The sequence below is a fragment of the Hemitrygon akajei genome, chromosome 32 (assembly GCF_048418815.1).
Source record: "Hemitrygon akajei chromosome 32, sHemAka1.3, whole genome shotgun sequence".
NCBI lineage: Eukaryota > Metazoa > Chordata > Chondrichthyes > Myliobatiformes > Dasyatidae > Hemitrygon > Hemitrygon akajei.
Window position 1 is genome coordinate 14,242,706 of NC_133155.1, and position 27,106 is coordinate 14,269,811.

At 40.0% G+C, this 27,106-nt stretch overlaps 1 protein-coding gene across 2 annotated transcripts in view; it reads left to right on the top strand.

The window, feature by feature from the left end:
- Positions 1-27,106, top strand: part of LOC140719607 (protein argonaute-4) — an 83,455-nt gene that overhangs the window by 48,759 nt on the left and 7,590 nt on the right. For both annotated transcript variants that reach the window (XM_073034316.1, XM_073034317.1), the window contains exons 11-17: positions 2,902-3,035; positions 3,481-3,665; positions 4,806-4,965; positions 6,404-6,494; positions 9,142-9,366; positions 9,829-9,963; positions 26,490-26,591. In XM_073034316.1, coding sequence (XP_072890417.1) covers positions 2,902-3,035; positions 3,481-3,665; positions 4,806-4,965; positions 6,404-6,494; positions 9,142-9,366; positions 9,829-9,963; positions 26,490-26,591 — 1,032 coding nt within the window. The remainder of the gene's footprint in view (positions 1-2,901; positions 3,036-3,480; positions 3,666-4,805; positions 4,966-6,403; positions 6,495-9,141; positions 9,367-9,828; positions 9,964-26,489; positions 26,592-27,106) is intronic.

The window sequence follows — 27,106 nt, forward strand, 5'->3', positions numbered from 1 at the left end:
TTTAACCTAAAGAAAGTAGAAGGTACATTTTTTTAAAAATCATTGTACTTTAATTTTTCCTATGTTTTATTGAATTTTCATTTAATCTTTTAAATACATTTTTATATGTATTATCTATATTATAGTATTTCTATATAAGAAACATTTAAAAAGAGTTCATCAGCTTTGACAAAAGACATTTAAACTTCTGTCAAAACATTGCGAGGGCAAGGCCTCTAGATTAGAGCCCTTTATGAAAGTAACTAGAGTTCATCCCTCCACTTGTAAGTAGGTTTGGGTGGGCAGGAATTATGTGCAGCAGTTCTATCCAATGGGCCTGATTGGAGAAAATCTACTTCATTATCGCTTGGTTCCATAATATTCAAAAAACAACTGTGCTTTGTATCTGCTGCTCTGTGAGGTCAGAGAATTTCAATGAATCTGTTAAAATGTCCCTATATTCTACAGATATGTGATCCCCCAATTATTATTGTGTCTCCATATAAGGACTCTGCATCTGTTATAAAGCCTTAAAAGTATTTTTTTCTTTTAACAATTAAAAGTTGTTGTGTGATTGTTAATAAATCCAAAAGCTTGCAGTTTTTTTTTAAGCATAATACTATAACCAGCTAAGTTGATCGATCCAGAGCTGAGGAAGACTTGATAGGTATTCAAGATCAAGAATGGTTTTGACAGTATAAAACTGGCTTTGCAGTTAACAGCCAGAGTCACATGTTTAAGACTCAAAATATCCAGGAACTGAAATTATTATCAAATCGCAAATGTCCTGCTTGTAAATACTGTGGAAGATTTGTTTGATTCCTTCATAATAAAATCAAATATGTTACTGAATGGAAGCAAAACTAGGGCAATGAGTACTAGTGCAGGTGAGTGTGATGAATTAGTTTTTTTTAGAGAGAATTGACATAATGGGTTAAATAGCAGGCAGTGCACTGCAATTTTAAATTTGCTTTTCAGGTGCTGCCAAGAGGCCAGGGGATAATTGTGGCCTGCTGTAATGTACTATACTTTATCAAAATTGCTTTGTATTTTCTTTGGAGGGAGATAAACATGCTCCTTAAATTCTAACCTGAATTTAGCATCATTATTTGACTTGTTCACGAGAAACTTAATTCCCCTGAGGTCACAGTCCCAAGTTTCCTTTCCAGGTAAAGAATGGTGACTTGCATATTTTAGAGAAGCCTTTGACAAGAGTTTAAGAATAGTGTTAAGAGTAATAAGTCTATCTACACTTGTATTGAGTTTGAGTCCACTCTTAAAATGCTGGGTAGGGAATTGATCTTGTGTAGGAAAGGTCATATTTGGAAGAAAGAATCACTGGAATGCTTTGAGGTAAATGTGTTGTCCTGTAAGGAAAGAATTTGTTAGAAATTAGAGGGATAAATGTATTGCCATTAAAATCTCTATTCTTAATGCAAAGTGTTGAGAGGCTCATTTCCTTGCCCTTGTAATCTTAGGTAAAGGAATTGGAGGATGATCATGTTGGATGGAGATGAGAAGTCTCTCACTGAAGATTGCAGATCTTTTAAATTCTGTGTGATTGATAAGAGTTTGGACAATAAGGGAAATAAAAAAAAAATAGAACTGAATGATCTTATTTGAATGGTGGAATAAATTACTCCTACTTTTCCTTCTATTAATCTTCATGACACTGAAATATTGAAGTGTAAATGATATTGCAAACCCTGTTTTGTGGGATTTATTTTTAATTATGATGTGTGAAGAGGAAACACTTACAGTAGTACAACAGTGACAGCTGGCATGCTTCTCAAAATATTTCACATTTTCTTCATAGTTAGCACTCTGACCACAACTATACAATTATTTATTTGTGGGGTTTTTTTTGCATTGTTGCCCTTATTTATAGAAAATTCTCAAGTATGTATATTCTATATTTTGTGGAGGCTATATCTGTACTTTGGCTTTGCTTAACAATATATTTGATTTTGCTGTATTGTAGTAACTTTGATATTGAATAACATTCCAGTCTATGTCCATATTTACTGTTAATTTCTATTTCTGAATTCTTTACCAACAGTCTTTCAAAAAGATCAGAAGAATAATTCCCTCTGTGTAGAGGAAAGGGGCATTGAAATTTCATTGCTTTACCTTACAATTCTTTCCTCTTCTGGTCCAAAGAACTGAAGATGGCTGTGTAGGATTCTAACAATTGTACATGGGAATGAAAAGATTCTGGCTGAAGCCTTCCAAGGAGACCGTTTATTTATGGGTGGAATTGGGTGGGAGAGAGGGAAGTTTTCCATGATTGGATTTGGGCGCTCTATCCCATGGTAGGTGGAGGCAATTTATTTGAAGAATGAGGATTATTCTACATGGATAGTAGTCTACCTTGATTCTTCATGAATTGGTATAAATATTATTTTGCATTTTAAGTTGATGGGTTTGTTTGCAGAAGATCTAAGATTTAATTGGTTCATTTACAGATTTAATAGATTCAATTAGAATTGTTATAGTATTATTTAAGTAGTAACCTGTTTTGGAAATAATTTCTTAATCCTTTATGTTTGGCTAACTTTCTTTTTGCACATTTCATGCCCTCTACTGTAAAACAAATAGGAATTTGATCGATAATATACCTTCTAAGGATTTTGGGAATTGGTATTTGTAATTCATATTGGAGTTCAATATGATGCTTGTATGATATTCCAAAACAAAAAATTGATAGCTGATGGCCATTAAAGAGTCACATTGACTGGATTATATCAATTATTTGAGATAATCTTAATTTCACATCTTTGGAAGTAATTTTCCATTTATATTTTGCAGTTCACAGTAGGAATAGTGCAAAGAAACAGAAGTAATCTTTCTATTAAGATGTAATTGTTAATTGTCTTTAACAGGTTTCTTTTCACCTTCCCAACCCCTGTGCATTTATTTCAGAATAAGACTGTTGCTACCCCAAACCAGGGGGTATGGGACATGAGAGGCAAACAGTTCTATGCTGGCATTGAGATTAAAGTCTGGGCAGTTGCCTGCTTTGCACCACAGAAACAGTGCCGGGAGGAAGTTCTAAAGTAAGGATCCTTTCATTTACACAATGAAGCATTCATTGCTAGATTTGCTGGAAAGCACCAATGTCAAAAATAGAAAAGGCATTTTTTCCCCTCAAAAAACTGGGTTAATAGTTCCATTTCAATTTATGATTTTCTGTACAGTACTTCGTATGATTTAAATTTTGAAATTAAAATATACCTGTTCTAAATACCATTTTTACTTACATTAATACTTTTTGAAAGAAATTGTCTATATCAAATTTGTTTTTAAAATTCTCATTTTTATTGAGCAAAAAGGGAATTATTTTAACCGAAATGAGTTGAAATATTTAATGGATGGTGGTAATTTTTTTTTGCACAATTTCAAATTATCGTACAAGTGCAGATGCAAAGCATTAAAAAAAAATGTAACTTGTGCTGATTGATTTTTTTTAAACTTTTTTGCTGTTCCTTCTTTCTCCTTTAGGAATTTTACTGATCAGCTGCGTAAAATTTCCAAAGATGCTGGAATGCCTATTCAGGGTCAGCCATGTTTCTGTAAATATGCACAAGGTGCAGATAGTGTAGAACCGATGTTTAAGCACTTGAAGATAACTTATGTTGGTCTGCAATTGATTGTAGTCATCCTCCCCGGGAAGACTCCTGTTTATGGTATGTGTATAATGAGTATTCTGTAACAGTAACTCCATTGGGTATTACATTACAAGGTAGTGTTTGGGTGCTAATGGAGTCAAAAAATAGATTCACTTCTTTAAATGCAGAAATGATCAAACCATTTGCTTTTCAGCTCTATAGTGATCTCAATTTATCCAAAAAGCAAGTTAGAACAGTAACAGACATTTATGGAAATGTTTTGGTTTATCGTAACTTTTGGTTTTTGTGCAGTATTAACATATCTGCAAAATCCTCGTATCATGAGGATTTCAAACAGAGTTTTAAAAAAAAAAGTAGGAAATCCAAGTTCAAAAGGTATTCAACTTGGACTACTATCCACAAACCAGTTAGTAATTTTGCAAGGATCTGGTGGTAGATTGTTAGCTTGTCCTTTTGTGCAATAATATTTGTACCGGATATTAAGTTAAAAAGATAGAAACTTCTAAACAATAATGTAACATCATTCTCTATAATAAAGTACCTAACTGGGAGTTAAATTTTCTCCGTTCAGTCTTCCATCTCTAGACTAATTATTTTTCATCCAGACTTGCTATATTCAAGGATTGTTAAACTCTCTGAAATATTTCTATTTGATCATTCCATCTCCTTGTTATGTTGGTGTTCAGTACCATTATAGTCTAATACATCTTGCTCACAAAAAGCAGAAATAAGACCATATCATGTAATTAATATTTAATGATATTCCCAACTGTAAAAATTTCTTGAAACAAAAAATTACTCTACAAGGTCAAAAATAAAATACTTCACAAGATGTGGAAATACAGGAGGTTATATATAAGATCTGAAGCAAAAAAACAAACTACTAGAGGAACTTAGTGGGTCAGGCAGCTTCTCTTGAGGTAAAGGAATAGTTGACATTTCGAGTTGAGACCCTATATCATAATGGATTCTAAGTCCTCATGTAAGGTCTCAACCTGAAACTTTAACTCTCACTTTGCCTCCACAGGTACTGCTTGACTTGCTGAATTCCTCTAATGGTTTGTGATTTTTAAAAAATATATTCTCGAAGACATCCATATTTAATTTTAACCAAAAGCTTTCGTATTTTGGAAAAGTTTCAAATTGGATGTTCATGCAGAAGATTTCATTTTAAAATGTTTATGTACTTGTCTCCAGCTGAAGTAAAACGTGTGGGAGACACCTTGTTGGGAATGGCCACACAGTGTGTTCAGGTGAAGAATGTAGTCAAAACATCCCCCCAGACATTATCAAATCTTTGCTTGAAGATTAATGCAAAACTTGGTGGAATAAATAATGTCCTCGTACCTCACCAGCGGTGAGTTCTGTCTGCATTATTTTTTATTACTTTTCATTTTAATAACTTGTGTAGCTATATAGAGTGTTTTATGTAATGTCTATTCCTATTAAGTTGATTTCCACATTATACCTTTGAAGTTCATTCATGTGCAAAGGCCAACATAGCAGTTCTAAGTCAAAAACATATTTGTAATGACAGAACATTAATATTGTTAGTTTAATGAGAAACATTGAGCAGGACAACTGTGAAATGTAAAACAATTGTAGTAAACAAATAGAAACAAAATAAGTCTGCATTCCCAAGTAAAGAAAGTAACCTGGTAACTGTACGTTCAATCTAGATATTTTTAAATCATACTAAATGTTTAAAAAGTGTAAGTTAGTGAGGGATATTTGTATTTGGGAAGAATGCTTAAAACTAATATTGTATTATTGATTTTTATTTTCTTTATACCATTTTATTCATTCCTCTTTATCACCATGCTGAAAAGAACACTTCTAATGTCAATAATTTCAAACACTTAAAGGATTTGTAAGCATGTAAAACCAAAGAGAGTGCAGCTTCTTTGTTATTTTCTACAATTATGTCTGCAACACAATTGTACTTTAAGCACCAAAAAATGTGTTATTCTAATTGATTGACAGTGCCCAATGAGAGTAGGGAGGGTACATATCTTTACTAATTCCAGCCACTAACCTACCCCTCCACATACCCCCACCACCACTACTTTATAATTTCCTCTCTGAACTATCATACATGTATTCAGTCCTGTTCCTAGTGTCACTTTATGGACATACAATCAGTCTATGTATGTAAGCTATTTTATTTATGTTTATTGTGTTCTCATTATTATATTATTTATCTTAATGTGTTTTTTGGTACTGCATCAAATCCAGAGTAACAATTATTTTGTTTTCCTTTAAACTTGTGTACTGGAAATTACATTAAACAATCTTGAATCTTAATGATAATTCCTTAGATCATATATGTCAAACTCAAGGCCCGCGGGCCAAATCCGGCCCGCGGTGGAATTATCTTTGGCCCGTGAGATAATATCTAATTTCTATTAAAGCTGGCCCCAGTAATCGAAGCACCTATGGTGTATGATATGGCTAATGCTGAGTTTATTCAGGTACCAGGTTTTCAGGGTTTTTAGTGTTTATTCGGCAGTCTTGCTCGGCAGTCTTCTTCATAAGAAACGGAATTTGTAAAGTGAAACACTTTGTAGTTATAGCAGAGACTGAGACACATGAGAGCAGGCTGAAAAAACGGAGGCAACGAAAGCTGTGTTCGCACACATCCGACTGATCCGGCCCGCATGAAGCTGCATTTTGCTCAATCCGGCCCGTGACCTAAAATGAGTTTGACACCCCTGCCTTAGATTATACCCATCAGTTACTTCACTTTTGACTCTTAATGTTACATTTTAAAAGATGGAAATTTTTGTTGTACATAGACCATCTGTATTCCAGCAACCTGTCATCTTCTTGGGAGCTGATGTCACACACCCACCAGCTGGAGATGGCAAGAAACCCTCAATTGCTGCAGTAAGTTCAATTTGATAGTTGGAAACTAAGTCTGCCAGCTCTGGTAGGGAGGTGGGGGGCAGAGAAATATTGAATAACCTGAAACACTGTTAGACTGCTCAAAATGCAACAATGTAAACTTAGATATTCTTAACCTTGCACAGGCAGTGTAGAGAAAATTCAGCCAGAACACCATCTTAGAATTTTAAAAAAGTGTTACAATGTCATTATAGAATTATTGTTAGAAGAAAGCCATCACTGTTCCAGCAACCAGTTGTAATCTTGATCACTGATGTCAGGCACTCATAGCAGAAGATGCCAGCTTATAGTCCTCTCCACAGTCAGATTGCCAGCTGACAATTATTTGGGTCTCCATAGTGGGAAAAATACAGGTAACGCAATAACATCTCCCTATGGAATCAGCCAGCTATTGTGCAATTGACTCCTGGCATGCAGGGAATTGGGAGAGAAGGGTAAAAGCAAGTATGTTTTGTACCTCGAGAATGACTGTTTTTAAAAAAAGGAAGTCTTCTTACTGGATAAATGGTCATTATATTTCATGCAGTACTGTGCAAAAGTCTTAGGCACATATGTATAGCTAGGGTGCCCAGGTCTTTTGCACTGTACTGTTTTTGTCAATGTGGAGTGGCGAGTGAATTTGTAAATCTGGCAGAAGCAAAGGACGTTGGAATGGCAAGGGTTGAGTGCTGTGGGATGGGGGTGGCGTGAGTGCAGACACAACCAGCCCTTAGATGCCAGGCAAGGTTATTTGCTTCTAAACAATTGGTTTAGTGATCATTACAGAATGTCCCTCTGGTGCTTCCCTCTCCCTTCTCCTTTAACCAACCATGAATTCCCCTCTCCTTGCCCCCTTCCCACTTTTTTTTTGCGGCAGCAGTACAGTGCAACACATACATTTGCTACAGTAGAATACAAAAGTCTTGAGCACCCTAGCTATTTATATACAGTATATGTGCCTAAGACTTTGGCACATATATACAATGCCTATAAAAAGTATTCACTCCACTGGGAAGTTTTCATGTTTTATTGCTTTGCAACATTGAATCACAGTGGATTTGATTTGTTCTAAAAAGACTCTTGTGTCAAAGTGAAAACTAATATCTACAAAGTGATCTAAACTAATTACAAATATAAAACACAATTGATTGCATAAGTATTCACCCCCTTTAATACGACACACCAGATCATCGCTGGTGTAGTCAGTTTGTTTTAGAAGTCACATAATTAGTTAAAGGGAGATCTGTTTTTGGAGACCTGTGTGCAGTCAAGGTGTTTCAATTGATTGTAGTAAAAATACACTTGTATCTGGAAGGTCCAACTGCTGGTGATTTCAGTATCTTGGCAAAAACTACACCATGAAGACAGAAGAACACTCCAAGGAACTCCGCAAAAAGATTATTGAAAAGCACAAATCAGGAGATAGATACAAAACATTTTTCCAAGACACTGAATATCTCTTGGAGTACTGTTAAGTCAATCATCAAGAAATGAGAAGAATAGGGCACAGCTGTAAATCTGCCAAAAGCAGGCCGTCCTCAAAAACTGTGTGACTGTGCAAGAAGGGGACTAGTGAGGGAGGCCACCTATGACAGCTCTGGAGGAGTTACAAGCTTCAGTGGCTGAGATGGGAAAGACTCCACATACAACAACTGTTGCCCGAGTGCCTCACCCGGCACAGCTTTATGGAAGAGTGCAAAGAGAAAGCCACTGCTGGGGGGAAATAAACTCTCCTGAAATCTCAACTAGAGTTTGCCAGAAGGCATGTAGGAAACTCTGAAGTCAGCTAGAAAAACATTCTATGGTCTGATGAAACCAAAATTGAGCTTTATGGCCATCAGACTGAATGCTGTGTTTGGCGTAATCCAAACCCTGCACATCATCAAAAGCACACCATCCCTACCATGAAGCATGGTGGTAGCTGCATCATGCTGAGGGGATGCTTTATTGCAGCAGGCCTTGGAAGGCTTGTGAAGGTAGAGGGTAAAATGAATGCAGCCTGGAGGAAAACCTGATGCAGTCTGCAAAACAACTGCAACTTGGCATAAAACCAAAGTTACATAGGAATGTTTTAAAAACCACGAAGTTATGTCCTGGAGCAGCCAAGGCAGAGTCTAGACCTCAATCCAATTGAGAATTTGGGGCTGGACTTAAAAAGGGCTGTTTGCTCAAAATCCCCATGCAATCTGACAGAGCTTGAGCAGTTTTGTAAAGAAGAATGGGGGGAAAATTGCAGTGTCCAGATGTGCAAAACTGATAGAGACTCATCCACACAGCTGAAATTGCTGCCAAAGATGCATCTTCTAAATACTGACTTGAAGGCGGTGAGTAATTATGCAATAAATTATTTTGTTTAATAATTTTAATAAATTTAAACCCAATTTGTAGAAATTTGTTTTCACTTTGACATGAAATTTTTTTTGTCATCAGTGTCAAAAAAGTCAAACTAAACCACTGTGATTCAATGTTGTAAAATAACAAAACATGAAAACTTACAAGAAGGGGTGAATACTTTTTATGGGCACTGATTATTATACCATTTATAACATGGTATTCAAAGAAAATTTTTCTTCCTTCAATTGCCTCTAAAGTGGAGGTAGGGTTTGTCCCTCAGAGCTGTAATACTGATTTTAGTTCATTTGTTTTCTAGGTGGTTGGTAGTATGGATGGGCATCCCAGTCGATACTGTGCAACAGTGCGTGTGCAGACATCAAGGCAAGAAACATCTCAGGACCTTCTCTTCAGTCAAGAAGTAATCCAGGATCTGTCCAACATGGTGCGTGAGCTTCTAATTCAGTTTTACAAGTCAACTCGCTTCAAGCCTACACGTATCATCTACTACAGGGGTGGAGTATCTGAAGGGCAAATGAAACAGGTTTGTATCTGTTATTGTGGTGCTTTCTGAATCACTTACTGCATTTTCCAACATTGATAAATCTCTGCAACTGTGTACTTCAGTCTGAGCCAGATTTCTGCGGCTTTTCTTGTTTGTGTTGATTGTTTTAGAGGGAAGCATCTCATTATCTTGCTTCGCTTCACAATAATTCAACCAATAGCTGAGCTGAAACGGACAAGTCCTTGAAATGATTAACATTTGGTTCTGAAGGCTTGAAAGCAGCTCACTTAGCTTGGAAAAATAATTTGACTGGATTGGACTGCTCTACTTACACATTGAGTACTTGTGGCCATTTTACATAGGTTGTTACTAAAAGTTTGGTGGATTGTGGGGTGTGAAAATAATACTGAAAAGTTAATTAATGCCAATAATGTTGAAATCAATTAGATGTTCCTGCTGTTTCAGTTGTATAATTTTGTTCTTATTTAAACTTGAACTTAGGTTGCCTGGCCTGAGCTTATTGCTATTCGAAAAGCCTGTATTAGTTTAGAGGAAGACTACAGACCTGGCATAACGTACCTTGTTGTTCAAAAACGACACCATACTCGACTATTCTGTGCTGACAGAAGTGAAAGGGTAAGTGTTCTAGAATGCAAATTGTTTCAATTTGGGTAAATGCACCTACAGTTCTGAAATTCATTTATATACCACAAGAATTATCATTTGCTTTACCCAACTACATAGGAGTATTGGTGAAGCAGATGAACAACCTATTGTTCCCATCTGATCACTTTTCTGTGACACCACCTGGAAATTCTGCAGGTGTAAAGCTAGATTGTAGCACCACAGTGATGCTTCCAAAATTTAATAGCCTACAAATAACTATCCTGCCCTGCATTTTTTATTTTTTTAAACAAACTTGCAGGAAATCTTAGACTTCCTAATACAAATGTTTTCTTTTCTACAGGGGGAAAAAAAGGATAATATTGTTAAACAGTGAATGAAACTGCACTAGTTTTCTTTTCATAAAGACTTTTATTTTCCATTGATGGCCTGGTATTCAATTTTAAATAACAAATGCTCTCTTTATAAGACCATATAAGAGCAAAGTCAGGCCATTTGGCCCATGGCGTCATCATGGTGGATCCATTTTCCTGTCAGCCCCAATCTGTTGCCTTCTCCCCATATCCCTTCACACCCTGACCAATCTAGAATCTGTCAGCCTCTGCCTTAAATAATACATAAAGACTTAGACTCCAAAGCTGCTTCGGCAAAGAATTCCACAGATTCACTACTCTCCATTCTAAAAGGGCGCCCCTCTATTTTGAGGCTGTATCATCTGGTCTTAGATTCTCCCACCATATCCACTCTATCAAGGCCTTTCACCATTTGATAGGTTGTAATGAGATCACACCTCATTCTTCTAAATTGTAGTGAATACAGGCCCAGAACCACGAAACGTTCTTCGTATGACAAGCTATTTAATTGTGGAATCATTTTCATGAACTTCCATTAGACCATAAGACATAGGAGCAGAAGTAGGCCATTCAGCCCATCTTAGTAAACTAAGGAGGCATGGAATCCAAGAGCACATTGCTTTGTGGATCCAGAACTGGCTTGCCCACAGAAGGCAAAGAGTGGTTGTAGAGGGGTCATATTCTGCATGGAGGCCGGTGATCAATGGTGTGCCCCAGGAATCTGTTCTGGGACCACTACTCTTTGTGATTTTTATAAATGACCTGGATGAGGAAGTGGAGGGACGGGTTAGTAAATTTGCTGATAACACAAAGGTTGGGTGTGTTGTGGATAGTGTGGAGGGCTGTCAGAGGTTACAACTGAACATTGATAGAATGCAAAACTAGGCTGAGAAGTGGCAGATGGAGTTCAACCCAGATAAGTGTGAGGTGGTTCATTTTGGTAGGTCAAATTTGATGGCAGAATATAGTATTAATGGTAAGACTCTTGGCAGTGTGGAGAATCGGGGATCTTGGGGTCCGAGTCCATAGGACACTCAAAGCTGCTGTGCAGGTTGACTCTGTGGTTAAGAAGGCGTATGGTGCATTGGCCTTCATCAATCGTGGGATTGAGTTTAGGAGTATAGAGGTAATGTTGCAGCTATATAGGACCCTGGTCAGACCCCACTTGGAGTATTGTGTTCAATACTGGTCGCCTCTATTGGAAGGACGTGGAAACCATAGAAAGAGTGCAGAGGAGATCTACAAGTATGTCGCCTGGATTGGGGAGCATGCCTTATGAGAATAGGTTGAGTGAACTCGGCCTTTTCTCCTTGGAGTGACAGAGGATGGGAGGTGACTTGATAGAGGTGTACAAGATAATGAGAGACATGATCATGTGGATAGTCAGAGGCTTTTCCCCATGGCTGAAATGGCTAACATGAGAGGGAATAGTTTTAAGGCGCTTGAAAGTAGGTACAGAGGAGATGTCAGGGGTAACTTCTTTACGCAAAGAGTGGTGAGTGCGTGGAATGGGCTGCCAGCGGCGGTGGTGGAGGTGGAAACAATAGAGTCTTTTAAGAGACTCCTGGATGGCTACATGGAGCTTAGAAAAATAGAGGGCTGTGGGTAAAGCCTAGGTAGTTCTAAGGTAGGGATATGTTCGGTGCAGCTTTGTGGGCTGAAGGGCCTGTATTGTGCTGTATGTTTTTCTGTATTTCTAGTCTGCTCCACCATTCAATCATGGGCTGATCCAATTCTTCCAGTCATCTCCACTCCTCTGCCTTCTCCCCATACCCTTTGATGCCCTGGCTAATTAAATGCACCCAATGACTTGGCCTCCACGGCCGCTCGTGGCAACAAATTGCACAGATTTACCACCCTCTGACTATTGTAATTTCTCCACATCTGTTCTAAATAGAAGTCCTTCAATCCTGAAGTTGTGCCCTCTTGTCCTAGACTCCCCTACCATGGGAAATAACTTGGCCATATCTAACCTGTGCAGGCCTTTTAACATTCAGAATGTTTCTATGAGATCCCCCCTCATTCTCCTGAACTCCAGGGAATACAGCCCAAAAGCTGCCAGACATTCCTCATACAGTAACCCTTTCATTCCTGGAATCATTCTTGTGAATTTTCTCTGAACTCTCTCCAATGTTGATATATCCTTTCTAAATTAAGGAGTCCAAAACTGCACACAATACTCCAAGTGTTGTCTCACAATGCCTTAATAGAGCCTCAACATCACATCCCTATTTTTATATTCTATACCTCTAGAAATGAATATGCCAACATTGCATTCGCCTGGAAACCTCCGGGGTATCCTGCACAAGAACTCCCAAGTCCATTTGCATCTCTGCATTTCTCTCCCCATCTAAATAATTGTCTGTATATTTCTTCCACCAAAGTGTATGACCATACACTTTCCAACATTGTATTTCATTTGCCACTTAATTTGCCCATTCCTCTAAACTATCTAAGTCTCTCTGCAGGCTCTCTGTTTCCTCAACACTACCTGCTCCTCCACCTATCTTTGTATCATCAACAAATTTTGCCACAAATCCATTAATTCCATAGTCCAAATCATTGACATATATTGTAAAAAGCAGCAGTCCCAACACCTACCCCTGTGGAACTCCACTGGTAACTGGCAGCCAACCAGTACAGGATCCTTTTATTCCCACTCTCTGTTTTCTGCCGATCAGCCAATGCTCTACCCATGCCAGTAACTCCCCTGTAATTCCACGGGCACTTACCCTGCTAAGCAGCCTCATGTGACACTTTGTCAAAGGCCTTCTGAAAATCCAAGTACACCACATATACTACATCTCCTTTGTCTACCCTACTTGTAATTTTCTCAAAAAATTGCAGTAGGTTTTTAAAAATTGCAGACAGGATTTTACTTTCAGGAAACCTTGCTGGCTTTGGCCTATCTTGTCATGTGACTTCAGGTATTCCATAATCTCATCCCTACCAATCGATTCCAACAACTTCCCAACCACTGATGTCAGACTAACAGGTCTATAGTTTCCTTTCTGCTCCCTCCCACCCTTCTTAAATTGCAGAGTAACATTTGCAATTTTCCAGTCGTCTGGTACAATGCCAGAATCTATCGATTCTTGAAAGATCATTGTTATTGCCTCCACAGTCTTTCCAGCTACTTCCTTCAGAACCCGAGAGTGCGTTCCATCAGGTCCAGGAGAGTTATCCATTCTCAGACCATTAAGCTTCCTGAGCACCTTCTCAATCGTAATTTTCACTACACATACTTCACTTCCCTGGTACTCTTGAATGTCCGGTACACTGCAGATGTCTTCCAGTGTTAAGACTGGTGCAAAATATGCATTCAGTTCCTCTGCCATCTCTGCGTCTCTCATTACAATATCTCCAGCATCATTTTCTATTGGTCCTATATCTACCCCCAACTCTATTTTACCTTTTATATACATAAAAAAAGTTTTTAGTATCTTCTTTGATATTAGTCACCAGCTTCCTGTCATAATTCATCTTTTCCTTCCTAATGATCTTCATTGTTTCCTTCTGCAACTTTTTAAAATCTTGCCGATCCTCTACCTTCCTTTGGATTCCTTGTATATCCTCTCTTTTGCTTTTACTTTGGTTCTGATTTCACTTGTCAGCCACAGTAGTGGCCTTCTTCCATTTGAAAATGTCTTCTTATTAGGAATATATTTGTCTTGCACTTCCCTCATTTTTCACAGAAACTCCAGCCATTGCTGCTCTGCTGCCCTTTCTGCTAGTTTCCCTTTCCAGTCAACCTTGGCCAGTTCCTCTCTCCTGCAATTGTAATTTCCTTTATTCCTCTGAAATAACAGCACATTGAAATTTAGTTTCTCCTTCTCAAATTTCAAAGTAAACTTGATCATATTGTGATCACTTTTCCCTAAGGGTTCCTTAACCTTCAGCTCTCTTATCACCTCCAGATAATTGCACAGCACCCAATCCAGCACAACCAATCTCCTAGTGGGTTCAACAACAAGCTGTTCTAAAAAGCCATCCCTTAGACATTCTACAAATTCTCTTTCTTGAGGTCCACTACTGGCCTGGTTTTCCCAATCCACTTTCATGTTAAAATCCGCAACGATTATCATGACGTTGCCCTTCTGACACGCCTTTTCTATCTCCTGCTGTAATTTGTAATCCACATCCCAGCTGCTGTTTGGAGGCCTGTATACAACTGCCATTAGGGTCCTTTTACCCTTGCCATTTCTTAACTCAACCCATAGAGACTCTACACCTTCCAATCCTATGTCATCCCTTTCTTTTTTTTGAAATTTATCTTTTATTAAAGTTCATCATCAAACATTTCCAAAAAATGTATTTCAGATACTGTACATGTATATCATATATTCATATTTGCCACAAATCTCCACATAATATTTATCTGAGGTATACACTTGTAGAGAAGAGAGGAAAGAAAGAACAAGCAAAAGGAGAAAACTATGTACAAGTAGGGGGTGATCTTTTTTTTTATACAATATATTCATTGATTTGTGAGAATAAAATCAGGCATGTGAGGTGTTATGTAGTTAAACTATTTTTCCCAGAATGAATCAAATGTTCCAACTTATGATTAACAGATGACATCCCTTTCTAATGATTTGATACTATTTCTTATACACAGGGGCCACACCACCCTCTCTGCCTAATAACCTATCTTTCCAATACAGTGTATTTCCTTGGACGTTCAACTCCCAATGGCAGCCATCCTTTAGCCAAGTTTCAGAAAGTGTGGCCACAACGTCATACTTGCCAATCTGTAGCTGAATTTCAAGATCGTCCATTTTATTTCTTATGCTGGGTGCATTCAAATACAACACTTTCAGTCCAGTATTTGTTGCTTTCTGTTTTAGCTGCACCACGCCTGAATTGCCCTGTGACTCATCCCACTGGCTATGATTATGCCTCTTCTCCTGCTTGTCCTTTCTATCACTCTGGTTCCCATCCCCCTTCCTTTGAACCTCTCCAGTTTCAGCACATCCTTTCTAAGATAAGGGGCCAAAACCTGCTTACAATACTCCAAGTGAGGCCTCACCAGTGCTCTGTAAAGTTTCAACATTATGTCCTTGCTTTTATTTTCTAGTCCTCTTGAAATGAATGCTAACATCGGTTTTGCCTTCCTCACCACAGACTCAACATGCAAAGTGACCTTCAGGGAATCCTGCACAAGGATTCCCAAGTCCCTTTGTACCTCAGTTTTTTGTATTTTCTCTGCATTCATAAAATAGTCAACCCTTTCATTTCTTCTACCAAAGTGCATGATCATACATTTTTCAACACTGTATTCCATCTGCCATTTTTTTGCCCATTCTCCTAATCTAAGTCCTCTGTAGCCTTTCTACTTCCTCAAAACTACCTGCCCTTCCACCTATCTTCATATCAAAAAAGCAAATGCTTTCCCATTAATAACTTTTGTTACGAACCCCGTAACTGGGTCACTTACCAGCAAAGATAGAGAGGTCCATTGAAGTCTGATGGTACTATTTTTAACAGTATTAGTAAAAATACACAAAAATAATATCAATGCAAACATACAGATAATATACGTCATCAATACTAAATCTAAAAGTGTGGGTATAATAATAATCAATAAGAAATAGCTCTATCGTTGTCTAGGGGATAATGTATTGTCCGATGGAAATATAAAAGTCACTCAGTTCATTCAGGCTGCAGCCTTTTGGTTGGAGAGAGAGAGAGATTTTTAGGAACTTGCCAGCTTTCCTTTTTAAGATTTCGATCCATCAGAGTCTCATTGGTGTGGCCGTTCACTTGTGGCCTCTCCTTTAGCTAAGCCGTTCTTCCGTGGTAAGCCCGCCAATCCCAGGCAAGGGAAAGGACGCACGCTAGCCCCCCACCAGCTGTCGCTATTAAACGCTGTCACAGGATTTCTAGCGTTTCTCCTGGTGCGTCTAAAGGGGTTGTTCCCCAGACCCTCTTTTATCCTTACTCATGGGGTCTCAGATGTCAATCAGGTTGGGATGATGCAATCCCTCAACCAGCCCACTCTGGTCATCCCCTGAGGGGCTTCAATGAATAGTACAGTACTCAATACACAATTCTGTCTCCAAGAGACAATGGCCATTATCAGTGGCTTTGTTTCGCTGAGGCCAGGACACATTTCAAAACTTTGTGGATTCTGCGTGTCTCTCTCTCATTTCCTGGGTCCCAGACCCGAATTAATAGCGGTCTTGCTATTCTCAAAAAGGAGGGGGCTACTTTGTACCCTTTGGCTCCTCAGAGTTGTGGCACATTCGTAACACTTTGCAATAAAGCCATCAATTCCATCATCCAAATAATTGACAAATAAAGTAAAAAGTGTCGGTCCCAACCCAGAACCCTGTGGAACACCACTAGTCACTGGCAGCCAGCCAGAAAAGGCTCCTTTTATTCCCATTCTTTGCTTCCTACCATCAGCCACTGCTTTATCCATGCTAGAAACTTTCCTATAATACCATGGGTTCATAGCTTGTTAAGCAGCCTCACGTGTAGCACCTTGTCAAAGGCCTTCTGAAAATCCAAGTACACATCAAGTGATTCTCCTTTGTCTATCCTACTTGTTATTTTTTCAAAGAATTCTAACAGATTTGCCCAGCAAGATTTTCCCTTGAGGAAACCATGTTGACTAAAGCCTGTTTCATCATGTGCCTCCAAGTATACCCTAAGACCTCATCCTTAAAAATCGACTCCAGTGTCTTCCCAACCACTGAGATCAGACTAATTGGCCTGTAGTTTAGTTTCTTCTGCCTCTCTCCCTTCTTGAAGAGTGGAGTGACATTTGCAATTTTCCAGTCTTCTGGAACCATTCCAAAATCTAGTGATTTTTGAAAGATCATTACTAACGACTCCACAATCACTTCAGCCACCCTCTTTCAGAACTCTGGGGTGTACACCATCTGATTCAGAATCAGGTTTATTATCACTGGTATGTGACGTGAAATGTGTTAACTTAGCAGCAGCAGTTCAATACAATACATAATATAGAAGGGAAAAAAACCCAAAATAAAATAATAATAAGTAAATTGATTACAGTATACGTACATTGAATAGATTAAAAATCATGTAAAAACAAATACTATATATTCTAAAAAGTGAAATAGTGTCCAAGGGTTCAACGTCCATTTAGGAATCGGAAGGCAGAGGGGAAGAAGCTGTTCCTCAATCGCTGAGTGTGTGCCTTCAGGCTTCTGCACCTCCAACCTAATGGCAACAGTGAGAAAAGTGCATGCCCTGGATGCTGGAGGTCCTTAATAATGGACACTGCCTTTTTGAGATACCACCCCTTGAAGATGTCCTGGGTACTTTGTAGGCTAGTACCCAAGATGGATCCAACTAAATTTACAACCCTCTGCAGCTTCTTTCAGTCGTGTGCAGTAGCCGCCTCCCCCCATACCAGACAGTGATGAAGCCTGTCAGGATGCTCTCCACGGTATATCTCTAGAAGTTTTTGAGTGTTTTTGTTGACTTGCCAAATCTCTTCAAACTCCTAATGAAGTATAGTCGCTGTCTTGCCTTCTTTTTAACTGCATCAATAAGTTGGAGCCACATTAGACCCTCAGAGATCTTGACACCTAGGAACTTGAAACTTCTCTCGCTCCACTTCTGATCCCTCCATGAGGATTGGTATATGTTCCTTCATCTTACCTTTTCTGAAGTCCATGATCAGCTCTATCGTCTTAACTGACATTGAGTGCTAGGTTGTTGCTGCAGCACCATTCCACTAGTTGGCAAATCTCACTCCTGTACACCCTCTCATCACCACCTGAGATTCTACCAACAATGGTTGTATCGTCAGCAAATTTATAGATGATATTTGAGCTATGATATTTGAGTAGAGCAGTGGGCTAAGCGCACATCTCTGTGGTGCACCAGTGTTGATCATCAGTGAGGAGGAGATGTTATCACCAATCCGCACAGATGGTGATCTTCCAGTTAGGAAGTCGAGGATCCAATTGAAGAGGGAGGTACAGAGGCCCAGGTTCTGCAACTTCTCAATCAGGATTGTGGAAATGATGGTATTAAATGCTGAGCTATAGTCGATGAACAGCATCCTGACATAGGTGTTTGTGTTGTCCAGATGGTCTAAAGCCATGTGACGAGCCATTGAGATTGCATCTGACCTTGACCTATTGTGGCGATAGACAAATTACAATGGGCCTAGGTCCTTGCAGAGGCAGGAGTTCATTCTAGTCATGACCAACCTCACAAAGCATTTCATCACTGTAGATGTGAGTGCTACCGGGTGATAGTCATTAAGGCAGCTCACATTTTTCTTATCTACCTTCAGACCTTTCTGTTTTCCAAAAACCTTCTGAATAATTATGGTAACTTCACACATTTCATGACCCCTGACACCTGGAACTTCCACCATACTGCTAGTGGTTTCCACAGTGAAGGCTGTTGCAGTTCATCAGCCATTTTGTTGTCCTCCATTACTACCTAACCATTTCTAGTGGTCCAATATCCATCTTTGTCTCTCTTTTACACTTTATGTTTATATTTTATTCTTAAATAGGCATTTAAAACTGTCCCTGGTTCCCAACCATTTTAATTTTCCTTCTTATTCCCACAGCCTCCTTCACTGCCAGGTTGCGGTGAAATGCAACTGAGAAGAGCAGCTTCTTGCATTCTGCATGGCAACCTGGTAGCATGAGGATTGAGTTCTCCAGCTTCCAGTAACTGCTCTGCCTGGCCCCCAAGACCCTATTTCTTTCTCCTCCCCTACCCTGTTCATCTGTCCATCACCTACTCCCTCCTCCCACTGGTTTCACTCCCACCTCCTTCCTATTATTCCATACTTCACCTTCCCCTCTATCAAATTACATCATCTTCAGCTTTTTGTCACTTCTATCTTTCATCTCCCAGCTTTTAACACCATTCCCACTCTCCTCCCTATCTCCCTATCATCCTTTTACCTGGATTCATTGATCACCTACCAGCTCTTGTTTCACCCCTTCGATCTACCTTTTTATACTGGGTGAAGAGTCTTGATCAGAAACATTGACTTTCCTATTCTCTCCTGACCTGCTAAGTTCATTCAGTGATTTGAGTGTTACTACAAATTCAAGCATTATATGTACCAGCACATTAAGGATTTCCAATCATTCTGGTTGTAGCAGACTGATGTAGAAACATTGGCTTCTAGCATTGGCTTCTGATGTAGAAACTGAAAAGCAGCATTTCTTGTGTTGGATATTTTCTCTTCATGGGCAATTGCTCTAAGCATTAACCAATGAAATGTCATGATGTTTAGTTAACTGGTACTACTGGTTAGAGTGCCCCAAAAATAAATATTTTACAAGTAGAGGTCCTCCTCATCTTTTGAACATCCTGCAAATATCTGTCTTTTATGTACAGCCTGTACAGACAATTAAATGCTTGGGAGACTGCCAGAATAAATTTGCCGGCTACTGCGGTCAGCAGGCATTTTCTGTTGACTGGGAACTCAGTTCACAACTGTATTTCTGACTTGCGAGCTGTTTGGGTTGGAAATAGTTGATAGGAATGTAACCTTGTCATAACCTGGGAGGACCTGAAATCAGCTCCTGCAATGCTTAACTATGGGGAGGAAAGTGTGATTTTAAAAGCTAAAGAGATGGGATTGATAGTCCATAACAGAAAATTATTTTAATTTAGGTTCTGATATGAATAAATATTTTTAATGATAAGTATTTGATTATATATTTGCAAATAACGATGCCAGATGGATAACTTCAAAAGGTAGCAAAGAAAGATTAACAGTCAATGAATTAGACGTCAGCTTATTTTTCTTAAGGATCCTTATAGACAGCAATTGGTAACTGCTTTATCTTTCCAGCCTTCCCACCTGACATGCCTACTAAGGGATAACCTGGCTAACCATGTGCCTGGCACTTGCACAGTAATTTATCCTTGAGTCTACTGGTGACCTATCATGTGTTTTCCTCCATTTTATTTGTCCACTTGAAAATGAGGTTTTGTTGTAAATGATTGTATTGACATACAGTATCTACTTGTCCAATCCACCTTCTCCATACTAGCAACACACACACAAAATGCTGGTGGAACACAGCAGGCCAGGCAGCATCTATAAGGAGAAACAATGTCGACGTTTCGGGCCGAGACCCTTCGTCAGGACTAACTGAAAGGAAAGTTAGTAAGAGATAGTAAGAGTAAGGAAAGAGTAGGAAATCTCTTACTATCTTTCCTTTCAGTTAGTTCTGACGAAGGGTCTCGACCCGAAACGTCGACTTTGCTTCTTCCTATAGATGCTGCCTGGCCTGCTGTGTTCCACCAGCATTTTGTGTATGTTGCTTGAATTTCCAGCATCTGTAGATTTCCTCATGTTCTCCATACTGGGATTTGCACATCTGGGTTCTGTAAGAATTTTCTTCTGTTTGCCCCATCCAAATGTGAGTAGTAGTGTATTTTCCTTGATTCTTCCCTTTATTGTTCAACATGAGGGTAAGGTGTGAGAGAATAGGACCAATCAAGTGTGACAGTACAAAAGCGTGTATGGAATCAGAGGAGATAGCAGAGGTACTTAATGAATACTTTGCTTCCGTATTCACTACGGAAAAGGATCTTGGCGATTGTAGGGATGACTTACAGTGGACTGAACAGCTTGAGCATGTAGATATTAAGGAAGAGAATGTGGTAGAGCTTTTGGAAAGCATCAAGTTGGATAAGTCACTTGGACCGGACAAGGTGTACCCTAGGCTACTCTGGGAGGCGAGGGAGCAGATTACTGAGCCTCTGGCAATGATGTTTGCATCATCACCATGGGAGAGGTTTGGAGGGTTGCAGATGTTGTTCCCTTATTCAAGAAATGGAGTAGAGATAGCCCAGGAAATTATAGACCAGTGAGTCTTACTTCAGTGCTTGGTAAGTTGATGAAGATCCTGAGAGTCAGAATTTATGAACATTTAGAGAGGCATAATACGATTAGGAATAGTCAGCATGGCTTTGTGAAAGGCAGGTTGTGCCTTACGAGCCTGATTGAATTTTTTGAGGATGTGACTAAACACATTGATGAAGGTAGAGCAGTACATGTAGTGTATTTGGATTTCAGCAAGGCATTTGACAAGCTACCCCATGCAAGGCTTATTGAGAAAGTAAGGAGGCATAGGATCCAAGGGGACATTGCTTTGTGGATCCAGAACTGGCTTGCCCACAGAAAGCAAAGAGTGGTTGTAGAGAGGTCATATTCTGTATGGAGGTCGGAGACCAGTGGTGTGCCTCAGGGATCTGTTCTGGGATCCCTACTCTTTGTGATTTTTATAAATGACCTGGATGAAGAAATGGAGGGACAGGTTAGTAAATTTGCTGATGACAAAGGTTGGGTGTGTTGTGGATAGTGTGGTGGGCTGTCAGAGGTTATAGCAAGACATTGTAGGATGCTGAGAAATGGCAGATGGAGTTCAACCCAGGTAAGTGTGAGGTGGTTCATTTTGGTAGGTCAAATATGACAGAGTATGGTATTAATGGTAAGACTCTTGGCAGTGTGGAGGATCAGAGGGATCTTGGGGTCCGAGTCCATAGGACACTCAAAGCTGCTGTGCAGGTTGACTCTGTAGTTAAAAAGGCATATGGTGCATTGGGCTTCATCAATCATGGGATTGAGTTTAAGAGCCAAGAAGTATGTAGGACCTACTTGGAGTACTGTGTTCAGTTCTGGTCGCCTCACTACAGGAAGGATGTGGAACCATAGAAAGGGTGCAGAGGAGATTTACAAGGATGTTGCCTGGATTGGAGAGCATGCCTTATAAGAATAGGATGAGTGAACTCAGCCTTTTCTCCTTGGAGCGACGGCAGATGAGAGGTGACCTGATAGAGATGTACAAGATGTTGAGAGTCTTTGATCGTGTGGATAGTCAGAGGCTTTTTCCCAGGGCTGAAATGGCTAGCATGATAGGGCACAGTTTTAAGGTGCTTGGAAGTAGGTACAGAGTTGATGTCAGGGTACGTTTTTTACACAGAGAGTGATGAATGCGTGGAATGGGCTGCCGGTGACAGTGGTGGAGGTGGATACAATAGGATCTTTTAAGAGACTCCTGGATAGTTACATGGAGCTTAGAAAAATAGAGGGCTACGGGTAACCCTAGGTAGTTTCTAAGGTAAGGATATGTTCAGTGCAGCTTTGTGGGCTGCAGAGCCTGTATTGTTATGGTTTGCTATGTTTCTATGGGAGAACATTGACCTTCCTCAGCTGGTGCAAACAGTGCGTAGTAATCAGGAGGTGGTTTCATTGACATGTTGACCAAGTCTTGAATCTTGATAGGATCAGAAGCTGATGCTCCGAAGGATTCCCCCTCCCATTTATATGCCACTATACTGCCTCCTTTCAGAGTCTGTCCTACCAATGGGATAGATCTCTCCAGAACAACACACACACAATGCTGATGCACCTCAGCAGGTTAGGCAGCATCCATGGAAATAAATAACCAAGCAATCATGCAAAGACCCTTCATCAGGACTTGAAAGGAAGAGGGGAGAAACCAGAATGAAAAAGAGGGAGGTAAGGAGGTCAACTAGAAGGTAATTGCTGAAGCTGGGTGTGTTGGGGAAGGGGGATGAAGTAAAAAGCTAGAAAGTTTTAAGTGGAAAAGGCAGAGGGGCTGGAGAAGAAGGAATCAGAGGAGAGTGGATCATGAGAAAAAACGAAGGAGGAGGGACACCAATGGGAGGTGATAGGCAGGTGGGAAGAGTAATAGCTCAAAGTGGGGAAATAAAGGAGAGGTGAAAATTACCATAAGTTAGAGAAATAGATGTTTATGCCATCAAGTTGGAAGCTACCTAGACGGAGTATGAGGTGTTGCTCCTCCAAAAAATGGCCTCATTGTAGCAGAAGAGGAAGACATGAAATTGCATATTGGATTGGGGATAGGAATTGAAATGGTTGGCCACTGGGAAATTCTGCTTTTTATGGATGGAGTTGAAATGCTTTACAAAGCAGTCCTCTGATCTACATCAGGTCTCTCCAGTGTAGAGGAGGCAGCACCATGAGCGTCAGGAACAGTAAACGACCTCAACAGATTCACATGTGAAACTTGGAAGGACTGTTTGGGGTCTGAATGGAGGTGAGGAAGGAGTTGAATGAGCAACTGTATCATTTCTGCTTGCAGTCATGTGCCAGGAGAAAGATTAGTGGGGAGGGATGAATGCACTAGGGAATCACAGGGGGAGCAATCCCTGTGGAAAGCGGGGAGTGAGAGAAAAGATGTGTTTCATGGTAGAATCCCATTGAAGATGCCAGAGTTTCCGGAGAATGATATTTTGGGTGCGGAGGCTCATGGGATGATAGGTAAAAACAAGAGGAACTCAATCCTTTGTTAGGCGGTGGGAATATGGGGTGAGCATGGATGTCCAGGAAATGCAGAAGATGTGGGTGAGGGCAGCCTCAATGTTGGGGGGAAAGGAAACCCTGTCTTTGAAGGAGGTTGACATCTCTGATGTGCTGGAAATGAAAGCCTCATCCTGGGAACAGATGCAGTGGTACTAAGAAATGCTAATGGAATTTTTATGGGAGACAGAGTGGGAAGAGGTATAGTCAAGATCGCCGTGGGAGTCAATGGGTTTATAATAGATATCTGTGAATAGTTTATCTCCAGTGATAGAGACAAAGATTGAAAAAGGGATGAGAGGTGTCAGAAATGGTCCAAGGGAATTTAAGGGCAGGGTAGAAGTTGGAGGAAATTTGATGAAGTTGATGAGCTCAGCATGGGTGAATGAAGCAGCATCAATGTAATCGTCAATGTAGTGCAGAAAGAGTTGGGGAGCAGTACTGGGGAAGGCTTGGAACACAGACTGTTCTACATAGCTAATGAAAAGTCAGGCATAGCTAGGGCCCAAATGGGTACCTGAGACTGCACCTAGAGTTTGGAGAAAGTGTGAGGAGCCGAAAGAGAAATTGCTGAGGGTAAGCACCAGTTCTGCCAGAGTGGAGAAGGGTGGTGGTGGAGGGGAACTGGTCGGTTCTGTTGTCAAGAAAGAAGCAGAGAGCTTTAAGGCTTTTTTGATAGGGGATAGAAATACGTAAGGACTAGATATCCTTGGTGAAAATGAGGTAGTCAGGGCTGGGGAATTGAAAGTTGTTAAGGAGATCAAGAGCATGTGAAGTGTCATGGATGTACATGAGAAGGGACTGAACCAAGAGGGATAAAATGGAGTTGTATGTGGACACAAGTTCATTGGGGCAGGAGCAGGCAGATATAGGTTTGTGGATCTTGGGTAGGAGGTAAAAATGAGCAATATGGGTTAAGGCAAACTGAGTTTGGTGGCTGTGGATTGGAGATTTACAGAGTTGATGAGGTTGGCGATGGTGTCAGATGTTGGTCCTGAGTCGGGTCCTCTTGAAGTGATAAGTAAGGGGAGGTGATTGAAAGTGCTGCTGGCCTCAGCAAGGTAGAGGTCGATCCGCCACACTATAACATACCCCCTTTGTCTGTCTGTTGGTTTAATGATGAGGTTAGAATTGATACAGGGAGAGTGGAGGGCAGTGCGTTCAGAGGGGATAAGGATCAAAGGGAAGAGAGGAGTGCTGAAGTTGAGCCAGTTTATGTCTCATTGGGAATTTGAGATGAAAAGATCCAGAACAGGCAGAGGACCGGAGTATGGTGGTGTCCAAGAAAAGGAGGAGGGTTGGAGTTGGGAGAAGAAGTCATCAGTGTGGGGTGGGGAATTCTTACCCAAGAAGTGGGCTTGGCAATAGAGGCAATGGAAGAAGAATTGTGGCAGCATGGAACTCACAGGGTGAAGCAATCAATCAAGTGCAGGTATCAGATCCCTGGTGGATCTAGACTGGGAGGCCTGAAAATGGAGCTGTAAACCCTGTGGAACAAGATGGTGGTGAAGACAAGTTCTCAGGAAGGATATGTGGCTGTGGTAGCGAGTCTGGATCAGAGGGACAGCAGTGGGAGATGATCTCACCGAACCTCTGTCGAACAGAAGATTTAAACTTCAGGGTAGGCATGCAGTACCTTGAAGAGACTCTGGAGCAGCAAATCATGAACACGAGATCCTGCAGATGCTGGAGATCCAGAGCAGCAACACACAAACTACTGTTGGAACTCAGCAGATCTGGCAGCATACGTGGAAATGAATAAACAGTTGATGTTTCCAACCGAGACCCTTCATCATGACTGGGGGGAAAAGGAGGAAGGAGCCAAGATAAGAAGTTGGGGGGGAGTGAGGGGGGGAGGCAAAGGAGGACAGGCTTAGAAGGTGATAAGTGAAACCAGGTGGATGGGGGAGGGGTGGTTGAGGTAACATCGACTGTTTACTCTTTAGCATAGAAGCTACCTGGCCTCCTGAGTTCCTCCAGCATTTTGTGTGCATTACTTTGATTAACAGCATCTGCAGAATTTCTCTTGTTTGTGATTTGACTCTTTCTTTGTGATTTGAGAGTATAGTTATACCAGGCTATTCCATGATTCATTTGTTGGACAACTATCCCAATTTAGACATTGGTCTCCAGTTATTTGTGAGGAGGAGTTTGCAATGTAGCTGAATCAGGAACAACTTTACCATGAAATCAGTGCTTGGCTCTGTGTCTGCTAATGTTCTTTACAACATTGGCCTTTTGAGAGGGCATTTAAAAATTACCCACATTAACGGGTATGGATTTGTGTTAAAGCCAGTCCAAGAAAATATGGCAGATTTCCACCTTTGCAGGCTATTAGTGAACCTGATGATTTTTTTTAACAACAGATTTGTAGTTTTTGTGGTAGCTTTGCTAAGATTGTGATTTCTTTCTTAAACAAAGTATTGTGGCCTCACTTTCACATTATACTCAGAAATTTGATGTTTATGAATTGGAAATCTTTCTCCAGAGAGTTCATATAATCTAGTCTTATTTTGGTGCAGTACCACAGGAGTGTTACACCATCAGAACTGCCATCTTTGGCTTAATGATAAATAAGGCCCAGTCTTTTTCTATATTTGAATACAAAATGTAGCACTGCTTGAAAATGACAGTCCAATTGTTATTTATCCTTCAATCAGCATCACTGAAGCTTTCTAATTGTATTTTATGTGCATATGTACTGTTTCAATCCTGTACAGCAGTGACAAATATCAGAAGTACTTAATTGTATGTTAGTCCTAATGGTGTGAAAGTCATTAAGTCAAATTATCTAATTTAATATTTTATTGTGGTCACATATTTGTATGCAGCTTTTATTTTCTCTTATAACCTTTTTATTATCCAATTGACAGGTGGGTAAAAGTGGCAATGTTCCTGCTGGTACAACTGTGGATAGCACCATCACCCATCCTTCTGAATTTGATTTCTACCTTTGTAGTCATGCAGGAATTCAGGTACAGTAAACTATCTTTTTTTGATTCTTAAAACTATTTAAGTTTTCTAGTTTAAAATAGTTCACTCACCCTAATTTAAGTAATTGTATCAAAACATAGGCTCATTCTTTTACAAGCTCCTTGCCAAAGTAAGTTTTCATCTGCTATCTGGCAATAACCAGCCCTGCCATAGGAACATCTCTTGTCCTTTTATTCAACAGACTCCCAGAATTTTCCTTCCAACTAAGAAAACCATGATCGTTTCTGTAGTCCCTGTCTCCATTACTGCTTTACCACCTATTCTGTGTCTCTGCCGGGCAACTCTGAGGATGAATCGAATCACTACTAAGAATGCCTGTTTCTGCCTCTGTAACATTGCCAAATCCAGCCTTTCCTTTGTCAAAGCACTCATTCATCCTTTTATTATCCTCAAACTTGACTATCACAGTATATTCCTGCCATCTGTAAATTTTAAATTGAAATTCTTCTGACTTGTATTAAGTCCTTCTCAACCATTGCCTGCACTTACATTAATT